The 12,150-nt window shown below is 41.5% G+C and overlaps 1 protein-coding gene across 2 annotated transcripts in view; it reads right to left on the bottom strand.

Moving 5' to 3' along the window:
- tmem178bb (transmembrane protein 178Bb) overlaps positions 1-12,150 on the bottom strand; it is a 71,762-nt gene that overhangs the window by 2,474 nt on the left and 57,138 nt on the right. For both annotated transcript variants that reach the window (XM_019347301.2, XM_003455631.5), the window contains one exon: positions 1,056-1,193. In XM_019347301.2, coding sequence (XP_019202846.1) covers positions 1,056-1,193 — 138 coding nt within the window. The remainder of the gene's footprint in view (positions 1-1,055; positions 1,194-12,150) is intronic.

Here is a 12,150-nt window from a genome sequence, read left to right on the forward strand (position 1 = left end):
CTCTCACACTTAAATGAAATTATCAGAAAAGTAAAAGTGTTCATTTCTTTGGAAATGAGTAAATTTACAAATTCAGCAGGCGATCAAATAGTTATTTTCCCATCTTCACAGATCCTCTGTAGGAACCTCTGAACAGGTGTACAAGACCATATACTATGCACATTGTTGTTGATCAATGAGCTGACCTCCCAGCCCATTGTTCATTCAGTGTGCTGGTTTCAGTCATTGTGCAAATGTCCTGTTTATAAGGTTGGAAACCTGCAGTCAGCTGAGACTGAAGACGTCACCTGATGATGATGGCATGTTTCTCCCACTGAAAACGTCCAGATGAACAGAATCAACCTTTTGGAATCTGCTTTCTCGTTGTGTCTCCCTGTCCTGTCTCTGTGCTTGTGTGTCTATGTTGATGTTGATGAATCAGTTACCTTTTCCCAATGATTTTGTCAAGAGGCACTACTTAAGATGGTGGCTGAGGTTCAGTCTTTGCTGGATCATTGAGCAACACTGTTAATAAAGCCCCGGTTCTTTAGTCTGGTGTGTTTTCCTTGCCTTTTTGCCTTTACTAACCGTTCTTCCCCTTGTGTACAGACCTTCCCTGGATTGTCCCCTCCTCTGAGTGCTTGGAGAGACTGTTGTGCATAGATTATAAGAACCCAATTCCCGATGGAAGAACCCACCAAAGGTGTTTAAGAGCAACAGGGCCAAGTTAGTGTCAGTAGCAAGGCAGTGGTGATTGACAATGTGGAGAAGACTGCAGTTCTAACATGTATCAAAGTGGGAGTGAGGGAACAGGAGAAAAAAACACCGGGGTTTGTTGCCATGGTTCATTTTGTGTAAGAAAATATAGACTTTGAATGATGATAAAAAAATATTTCAACAAACATAAAGGCAGAGAAAATTGCATAGGTCCTTGAGGTAGAGGTCCAGGCATCTGCTGCCCCCATCACGCATACCCCGATGCAATTTGTGTGTGTGTGTGTGTGTGTGTGTGTGTGTGTGCGTGTGTGTGTGTGTGTGTGTGTGTGTGTGTTTGTTTGTTTGTTTCTGAGACTCACCTCCCATTAGGAAGAGGAGGCCAGCCACATATTGCATGAGGCCTCGGTCCCAGCAGCAGCCAAGCAAACCAATGATCCAGCCGAACAGGATGATGGCCACAGCCATGCCCATGAAACCAGCTGTCATTCGCCGCAAGTCTGAGGAAAGACAATAAGTGAGAAATTCAGTGTTAAGGTTATCATTGGCCTAAATACTGCAGCTTATTTATTCTGTTTGAGTGACGAGAAGTCAGAATATAGTAGTCATGACAGAAACAACACTTGAATAGTTCGTGGCTTTGTTTTATTGCATGTTGCAAATGAACACTTTGTTTTTTTAATGTATTATTTTAAATAGGCATGTGCTTCATTTAACTTATACACTAGCAACATCTTCTGAAAAAGTTAGAAAAGGGGCAACAAAATACTGTAAAGATTATTGCCAGCATTATTGCAAAGACTACACCCTGCATATATTCCAAAAGCATGGATCTGTTGTAAAGAGTAAGAGTGAAATCCAATACTTTCTGGACCTGAGAGGAAAGCTACACGTGTTAGGGATGTTATCACGAGAGAATCTGCCTCGGGCACAGGAACGTCAGCAGCACCTGTACAGCACAGGAGCTCGAACCAGACAGTTTTCATCAGGAGATAAAGGGCTTGTACTGCTTCCTTTATCCAGCTCAAAGTTACTCTCTAAGTGATGAGGACCCACGTGGTCACACGGCGAGTGGGGTGGTCAGACAGGGCGGATCCAAACAGATATATCACTCTTAAAAGCATGGAGAGAAGCTGAAGCCTCTTGGTGCAGGCTTATTATAAAAATGTTTATAGCTGGTGAAGCTCTGCTGCAAATGACCGGCTACAACATCCAAAACAGAGAAACAGGAAGATGGGGACAGAGTACCCCTCTGGGGGTAGCGACAGGTCAACCTGATCTGGAACTAGAATCAATTCTATTTCTACAGCGCCAAAGCACAACAACAGTCACCTCAAGGTGCTTTATATTGTAAGGTAGACCCTACAATAATACAGACAGAGAAAAACCCAACAATCATATGACCTCCTATGAGCAAGCATGTTGGTGACAGTGGGAAGGAAAAACTCCCTTTTAACAGGAAGAAACCTCCGACAGAACCAGGCTCAGGGAGAGGCGGGGCCATCTGCTGTGATTGGTTGGGGTGAGAGAAGGAAGACAGGATAAAGACATGCTGTGGAAGAGAGACAGAGATTAATAACAAGTATGTAATTAAGATAATTGAGGAAGCAGAGCTAAACAAGGACTATCAGCTACAGCTGAAGATTGAGGAATAACAGTATCCTCACATCTAGCATTTCTAAGCTCTTTTGCCAGCTTTACTGGGTAGCAAAACCTGTGTCCCACAACCAGGGTCATGAGGCCTGCACATCAGTGTCAACTACGATCAAAGGATAAAGTGAGTAAAATGAGCATCTTTGCTAAATGAATTCATATTTTAAATTACTGATGATTGTAAAGCAGAGAAAGAAACCTGCTGGAAAAAAGGGAAATGATCCAGTCTGGTGCCTTGGATGTCATTGCTCTCTTCTGCCAAGCAGGATGGGATTTTTGTCTTCCAATGTACAACATGAGTCTGTGTCTAAAAGGCCATGAAACTAAGCGAGGCCAAATGCAGCAGACTGTGCAGAGGCGCTGACAGACAATGGCTGCACGGCATTATTAAGGCATTGGTTTTGCACAGAACTGTCTTATTGGTTGCTGTGTGTCCCTTTGATAGGCCACTCTTCTGGCACTGCTGATAAAGCCAGACTTGTCTGACTCAGCAATTTTTGACACAAGATTTTCTTAATCTTTTCAGGTCCATTGCCAAGTTGATAAGTGAGCGACGCTCCAGACTGGAGCCAGAAAGCCATCTGAATGAGTCAAAGGCAGGAGAGAAAGCAGGAGTGAGGGGGAGGCAGAGAACACTTAAAGGTAGAACTCAAAGACACTATGATAGTAAAGCTCTAGATGTTGAGCGTGGAAGTGAGTGTTACTCATTTGGAAGTTTGTGTCGTCGTCAGAGCTTGTTTAAAAGTTTACATACACACAGTTTCCTAATTTTAGTAGATTAAGGCATCCTATTACACATGAAAACTAAAACAAAGACCTCAGATCACTGTAATGGTGCACAATCATGTGAGCAAAACTAAAGATATTATTTACCGCTTCAAACCATTTAGAAATTCTGCTTATGAAAAAGTGGCACTGAATACTCTGGTGCTTGGGCAAAGATCACAGCAATCAGGATTACTCGTCTGGTGTACATCGTTACACACCAGAGGTGCTAATGATGAGTCTTTGTTTTTGACCTTTGTCAAAGTGATGGTTGACCATGTCTAAGAAGTCCAGCTGGACACAGAAGGGAATAAAAATGCTGATTGTCTGGACATGATATGGAAGCCAAAGCAAAGTGCTTCAACATGCTGCTTTTGTGTGGGTTTAACTGTTAGGTCAGTTTCAGTCTTGGAAAATAAAACATAACGGACCAAAAGGTGAACACAGGTGTGTTTCTATGCCCTTTAAAACACATTTGAGCCAAGCTTAAAGTTTTCGCTCGCAGCCACAAATGCATTAAAAATGAAAATGATTGAGATCAAGTGTGAGAGTGTTTTTATATCCAGTGTTTCTGGCACTCTGTGAATGTGGTTCAACCTAAAAGATGCATTTTAATGCACTTAATTTTAATTTTAACGCTCTTCCCAGACAGAATGGAATTTTTAAAGATTCCACACAACTCTGTATTCATGACTTGTCCCTCAAGAGTTCTACAACATTTGGTCATGGTTAAGGTTTATAGAGATGCATAAGGCTATAACAGAAGGCTCTGGGTGAGGTGTTACGGGAACCTCGCCATCCACACTGAACCTGCTGTATCTCTAATAATAATGGATTGCATTTATATAGCGCTTTTCTAGGCACCCAAAGCGCTTTACAATTCCACTATTCATTCATTCTAAGGGAGAAGCCAGTCATTCCTTACATTTAGCTGGTTTTTCAGCACCTGTCTCTGGTGGTATTTGGCTGTGGATGACCTTTGTGCATGTTTATCACGGTTCCTGTTGGTCTGTGGGCTGTTCAGGTACTTGCAGGTATCCTGTATGTCTGCTATTCTGGTCTACTCTGGTTGCGCTGGGCAGACCTCCTTCTTTCTCTTTGCAACCATTCAGATACGCTTATCCAGTCTTTTCCAAAATGGAGAGAAATTCCATCTGTTTTTCCTACTGTACAGGGAAACAACTGAAATAGTGACGTTCTGACAAATGTAATAAACCTGTTTATTTGCTTTTTTCAGCATCTAGCAGTTTGTCTTTTGGCAGTGCATGCTGCATCTGAGCAGTACTGTTTCTATTCTCACACACCACAGAGGGAGAGAGACGAGGGAGATGACCTTGGTTTCCCAGACTGCAGCGCTATCCTGCTGCCCATGTGCATTGGGGAGATAAGCGACAGTGCTGAGAAGCCAACTTGACAAACCTGATGCCACACAGCTTTAAAGCTCAACACAGTTTTTCCATTACACTGAGGTCCTGGCTCAGTGATGCTTGCATTCAAAATGTGTAAACCCACACACAAACGCATCCTATCTGCTCGATTTTCTGTCACATTTTAAAGCAACTTTAAGTTATTTATTTGTAACCAGGTTAAAACTGGCACTTATTAAAATGTGTTGAAATAGGAAAGCGATTGAAATCTATGTTAAAATTCTTAAAGTATTTTTGGAATTCCCTTTTAAAAGGAGTACAGTGTGTTTACTAAGTTTAAAAGAGCATTTGCATTTTATAAGGTTCATTTCTACAAGTTTCCTGTTTTGCTCCTGACTGTAGGAGGAAATGAGCGTGGCTGTGATCGTAGATGGGCTGAGAGAAGTTGTGAAGGAAAGTATGAGAAGTTTGCTCAACAGTCTTTGTCATATTTTGCCACCTGCCTGTGAGAAGCATCCCCCGTGTAGCTGCTCACGTTTGTTTTAGCTCATGTCACGGACCCGAGTCTGAGACTCCGTGTTTATGTTTTCTGGTTATTATTTCCAGTGTTTAGGTGTTCTCTATGTCTCCCTTGTGTTCCTTGTGTTGTGTCTAGTGTTCTTGCTTCCTGTTAACCTCTGTTGGATTGCCCCCCCCTGTTTAATACATTAAACAGGGTTTAATGTATTTGATGAGCTTCCTCCAGCGTTCTGTTCACCAAATACTTTACTGTGAATAAAGAGCAATGATGCTGCGCTTTAGGTGGCTAACTTGGAGGTAATTACAGTATACTAAGAACATCGTGCGACACTGTGAAATCTTCTGTGGCAGCTGGTAATAGTAAGCTAAGCTCTGTCTCTCTCTCTTCTCTTCTTCCTTACTTAAGTCACCATAAATGACTCGAGGATTTCTGGGCTGGTGGATACAGAAGCTCTGTGATGTGACTAACCGGATTAACGAATAGGGAGCAGTAAGGGAAGAAAATGCAGCACGGACTCACCATCTTTCTGCTGCTATGGCAACACATTAAATGTATGGAAAGTACAGCAATGCACTGACACACCACACAGGATAAAATAAACTTTGTTCTCTATTCTGCTTTTAAACTGGAATTTTCCACTAAATCACAGTTTTGATGAAACTCATTAATTATCTACCAGGTATGACTATCGTGTAAATATTGTGGAGAACAACAGAATCTGTTTATTTAAAGAAGAATATCAGTGTTTACTTCTGATGCATGATTCCTTTTGACTGCGTCCTGAGCTCTTCTGTTATTTGGGCAACACAGGTGCAGAAGTAGAAATCTATCTGCCTTCATACCCAGACTATCACTGCATACCTGATCAGTGACGTGTTGTCGGATTAGCCCTTTCATAAATTCACCTTCATTCTTCTGTTGAAAAGATGGATTCATGTGTTTTTTGTTTGTTTGTTACTTAATGTTTTGGCAACCTTCTGACCTTTTCTTTGGCAGCATGGTCAGATTCCCAGTCATTAAAATCCGAGGAAGATGTTAAACATTTCTTCACTGAGCTATATTATCCAAACATTTTCCATTCTGACATGTTTTTCTGTTACATGACTAAATGCAAAATATCAAAATTTCGATATTAAAGCTGTCATTTGGATTTTGACCCATCGTGGTCTGACTGCAGGTGAACTTTGACATTAGCTGATTCAACAATGATAATGAGATCAGCTAAACTCTATTCTTGGATATTTGAAATTTAACAAGAAATCGAAGGGCAACGTTATAGTTCTGTTTACTGTTTTCTGAGCTTGTGCTCGATTCCTGTCCTGGAGATTTCCCAGCACACACAGAGAGAAATGCTTATGGTACAGAAGAGGACAAACAGGTGAGCGATTATTGAATATGCAGCTTTGAATGGTAAAGTCGGTGGAGCTGGAGGAGAGGGTTTTGTGTACCAGGGACAAGTTGCTGAGCACTGACAGGTAGGAGGGGTCTCTGTAAGGAGATTAAGTGGGCTGTAGTGTGGCACCGCTTTGAAGTCTGTAAAGTGATGCTGCAGACAACCATGAGACGGCTCTTTCAGTTTTCAATTGTGGCTCGTAGCTCTGTGCAAATATGAAGGAACCCCTTTCATTCATGTGTGCAGTAACATCACACATACACGCGTGTTATTAGGCACATCACACAAGTCATCTGATATTATCTCATATTTTGCATGTGATATAGTAACATTTTTGTGGATGAGTGTCAAGTCAGTGTTATTTTCAACATCAGTTTTCAGATATGAAGATAGTTTCTTCCATTCCTAACATTCAGGTATCTGGACTGTTAATACTGAAACACATCTACAGCATTGGCCCCAGGTTGGCCCCAGCATGAAAAAGAAGAGTTGGTGTAGCAAAGAAAATTGGCAGCTATAAGACTGGCTGATCAAACAAAAGCATAGTTTTCTGTGAGAGGGAAATGTCAGTGAAGGTTCTCAGTCATCCAGGCCACCGTACTGTAAGGAGCTTGGAAAGAAAAGCGACTGGACTTCTTTAGGTTTCTTGAAGACGTTTACCTCTCATCTGAGAAGCTTCTTCAGGTTTAAAACCAAATGATGGAGTCCCAGGTGTTTAAACCCTAGTGGGAGTTGTCCCTTAAGAGGGTTGTTCATGAATATTTTAAATACAAAGAGAGTTTCTACAGTCAAAAAACATGGATGTGCCATAGACTCCCAAGTGTCCAACCTTTTCATGGAGGGAGTGGAAAATAAAGCTCTTGGCTCTTTTAAAGAAACAGCACCTAGCTGCCGGAGGACACGGTGAAGAACATCGTCTTCAATAGGGTGCATCGCCTCGGCCCTATTCGGGCTGCGGCCGGGAGACCACGTCCTATCGTGGCCAAATTCGGCCACTTCAAACAAAAGGAACATGTGAAAAGTCGCGGCAGGGAATTAAAAGGAACGGACTTCAGCGTGAACGACCAGTTCCCCAAAGAGATCCTGGAACGACGCAGGGTCCTCTTCCCAATCCGACGCGGCTTCATCCAGAAGGGCTCCCGCGCTGTCATCGCTGTGGACCGGCTGTACGTGGACGGACAGCTCCACCGCGACCCCGACATCACTCCGTGACTGTATTAACTTCACACCAGATAAGAATCCGCTACACCCTTTCCCCATCCACTCACACTAACTTGCATTAACATCTGTCTAACTTACTAATATCAAATCACATCTTAAGTGTGATATCATAGCAGAATGAACACCGTCACTCTCCGTCAGTGGTTTGATTGGAATGTTTCCGGGTTTTTTCCATCTCGTTTTTTCCTCTCTCTTTTCCCCCTCTTGTTTTTATGCTGCTCACCCTTGTCCTTGGTTTCTTTCTTTCTTTCTTTCTTTCACTGCTTCGATCACCTGCTTCCACACTCATCCACAAACAACATCCTTTATTTCGACACATACGCACAGCACGATCACGCACAGTCATGCGCTCAACGGCAGCACATTTACATCAGTCAGACAGCGCACACAGACCTACAGGATACACACACTTAAGCCAAGCGTACTCATATTAGTAAATATGCAAACACATAGTCAGACTCAGGGAGCATCTCACCACACATTCTTTCTCTCTCTCTTTCTCTTTATTTACGAACACGTGATGTTTTCTCTCCACCTGTCTAAGCGACACACACAGCGTACACCCCTAGTTATACACAGACATCTATGGGTGCACTAAGATTCGTTACATGGAATGTAAATGGAGCTGGCTCCAGAGAAAAGAGGTTAAAAATATTTAACCAACTCAAAAAACTACAGGCAGATGTTGTCCTTTTACAAGAGACCCACAGACCTCTTAGAGGTTCCAATGAACTTAAAACACCTGAGTTTCCTAATGTGTTCTCAGCTTGTTATAACTCTAGACAAAGGGGAGTAGCAATTTTAATACATAAAAATATTAATTTCACAGTACTCGATACAGTTATAGATCCAGAGGGCAGATTCTTAATCATTAAACTATCTATACTTGATAAAAAGCTATGTATTGTAAGTGTGTATGGTCCAAATGTTGATGATCCCTCATTCTTTCACAGTTTTTTCAGTGCACTCTCTGAACACTTAGATGGCACACTTGTTCTTGGAGGCGACCTCAACCTGGGACTAAATGAAGAAATGGATAGGCTCAACACAGCAGGAACTCAGCGTAATTGGCAGTCCACAAATATAATCAAACAGTATATGAGCGACGTTGGTCTTTGCGATGCATGGCGCTCCCTTCACCCCAACAGTAAGGAATATGCTTTTTTCTCTCATGTTCATCACTCCTACTCTCGTCTGGATTATTTTTTGGTCAGCAGCTCACTGCTGAGTGACATTTCAGACACTGAGATTCATCCTATAGCTGTCAGCGATCATGCTCCTGTATCTTTAACACTAATGCAGAGGAATAATACCACACTAAGTAAAAACTGGAGATTTAATACATCACTGCTTAAAGATGAAGACTTTATTAAATATTTTAAAAAAGAATGGACTTCATATTTAGACTTCAATGACACTCCCGGAACATCAGCTTCTGTTCTATGGGAAGCAGGGAAAGCTGTGATGAGAGGTAAAATAATTTCTTTCTCATCACATAAAAAGAAAAAAGAAAACAAAAATATTCAGGAATTAGAAAAAACCATCAAATCACTAGAAGAAGCCTACGCGTCCCACCAAGATCAGGAAACACTGAACAAAATACGCAAAACAAAACTAGAATTAAATGAGATAATTGATAAAAAAACAAAATTCTTAGTACAAAGACTACGCTTACAAAATTATGAACATAGTAATAAATCCGGTCAATTTCTAGCAAACCAGCTAAAAATAAATAAAGAAAAAACAACTATATGTGCTGTTCAAGATTCATCTGGGAACACAATATATGACCCGAAACAAATAAACAACATTTTCAGGGATTTCTATAAAACGTTGTATTCACCACAAATAAACCCATCTAAAAAGGAAATTGATCAGTTTTTAGACAACATAACTCTCCCAAAATTATTAGACACTCAAGCAATGGCACTGGATTCGCCACTGACATCAGGTGAACTCCAGGAAGCCCTGATAAGTCTGCCCAATAATAAGGCTCCAGGTCCAGACGGCTTTCCTGCAGAATTCTACAAAGAATTCTGGACGATTCCAGCACCAGTTTTTTACAGAACGTTGTTGGAAATCAAAGAAAAGGGCAGACTTCCATCAAATATGAATTCTGCAAACATTAATCTCCTGCTAAAACCAGGCAAAGACCCTGTATATCCCTCAAGCTATCGTCCAATATCCCTTATAAATGTAGACCTTAAAATAATCTGCAAAGCTCTCTCGAAGAGGCTAGAGAAAATAACCCCCCTCTTAATTCATCCTGACCAAACTGGTTTCATAAAAGGTAGGCACTCATCAACAAATACACGTAGATTACTTAATTTGATAGACTACTCATACAGTAAAAACCTTGAAACTACAATATTTTCTTTAGATGCAGAAAAAGCGTTTGACAGAGTTAACTGGAAATTTCTATTTGCAACTTTACACAAATTTGGTTTTGGATCCTCTTTCATAAACTGGTTACAAATATTATATAATTCCCCAACAGCTTGTGTCAGAACAAATGACCAGACATCCTCCAGCTTCTGTCTCCTGAGGGGCACCAGGCAGGGATGCCCACTCCCCCCTTCACTGTTTGCAATTTTTATTGAACCACTAGCAGCAGCAATTAGACAGAATTCAGTAATTAAGGGCATAAAATGCAAGAACATGGAACATAAAATCAGCCTTTATGTGGATGATGTGTTACTCTTTCTCCAAAACTCACAAACCAATATCTCTGGGGTGATTGCATTGATAAACTCTTTTGCAAGAATATCAGATTACTCAATTAACTGGTCAAAATCTACAGTCCTTCCGATTAATTGCTCCTTCCATAATTCTTCTTCTACTCCACTGCAATCGGGAAATATAAAATATTTAGGTATTAATGTTTCTCCCAAGCTTGCAGATCTAACTAAATTAAACCATATCCCTGTCACGACTGGGGCAGCAGTCGAGTGAAGCTGAGAAAGGAGGATCCAATAGCAGACAGTGGCGGAGGTGCAAGTGGGTTTTATTTACAGTGCACAAAACCAAGGTGTGGACAGAACCGAACATAAACCTAAACTGGGGAAACTAATACAAAAAGGAGGACACGGAGCGAGGAGCAGAGAGACATGGAGAAACCCGGAACAATGCTGAGTACATAGAGATTCACAGAGAAACACAGACGACGCAACGAGGAGCACAGGCAGACACGCAGTATAAATACACACACCAGGTAATTAGGAAATGGCAGACAGGCGGGGACACAGCTGGAACTAATGGACATAACGAGACACAAACCTACAAAGTAAAACAGGAAACTCACAGACTGTTTTACACAACCAGCTGGGGACACGAACAGAACACAGAGGAGAGACACAGGTAGGGATGATAGAAACACACAACTCAAACCCAAAATAATAAACTTAAAGCGCTGGGTCATCGACGCAGGACCGTGACAGTACCCCCCCCCACCCCCACCCCTTCAAGGGCTTGCTCCCGACAGCCATGGCTGGACTGGCCATTGGGCATACCGGGCATTTGCCCGGTGGGCAATTTTTTGTTTTTATTGGCCGATGGATTTTTTTTTATTTATTTTTTTTAGGAAGGCTATATATAATGAAAGGTGTTGGATTGGCCAATTGGTCATGATCGACTCTGGGCTGGCCAATTACGGATGCACCCTCCCCCTTGTTTAGCAATATTATAGAGGAAGTAAAGAAAATGGAGAACAAAAAAAGGAAAGGAGGTGTTTATGAAAATATCACTAAATCTGCCATTTATTAATTTTAATATTAATCAATGATCATGTCTCATCTCTAGTGTTCTTGGTCTTAATTTAAGGTTTCTGCCATGTGTTGTAGATAGTTCAGGAGGTTAACTCGACCAAGCAGTCTTTTTGTTTCTGCTATGTACTGTTTAAAATCCAGAATAGGGAGGATGGTGTAGGTTTAAGTTTATTAGATTGATACATATATACCAACAAGGCAGTTGTTTTCATGCAAAGGCTTTATGGTTTTTCCTATAGCGATTGACAGATCACGTGACTTTCGCGCATTGCATGCCGGGAACTCGTGGCAAAACAATCCAAGTACCGCATCAAATGCAAGCATTTGCAGCACCGCAAAACGTTCATTCTCCGGTTCCAATACCTTCTTGGTTTTTCTTTGCCGCACAAAAAAGGAATGTACAAAACCAAGGAGAATAATGCCGGACCGTACAAAGACAGACTCGACGAAAAGGCAAAGAAAAGATACGAGGAAAAAATCAAAGGAGTGAAAGGGTCAGACCCTTACGAGCACACAGAGTGGACAAAAGACGTTAGCGTGCTGCCCAACTTTCACCACGCTCAGATTTATAATTATACGGTTCTTGGAGTGAGTGCATACACTCATGAAGTTTAGTAACTTCAGGTCACTGCAACAAGCCCAGGTACAGTTTACCGACGGATGGGTACAGGACCTTGAAATGCACTGTGTAGAACGACCATCGTACAAACAAAGGTAAGTTTACCAGTCTCACACATCGTCTTCATAAATACACATTCGTTAACCGTTTATTAA

The sequence above is a fragment of the Oreochromis niloticus genome, linkage group LG17, assembly GCF_001858045.2.
Source record: "Oreochromis niloticus isolate F11D_XX linkage group LG17, O_niloticus_UMD_NMBU, whole genome shotgun sequence".
Lineage (NCBI taxonomy): Eukaryota > Metazoa > Chordata > Actinopteri > Cichliformes > Cichlidae > Oreochromis > Oreochromis niloticus.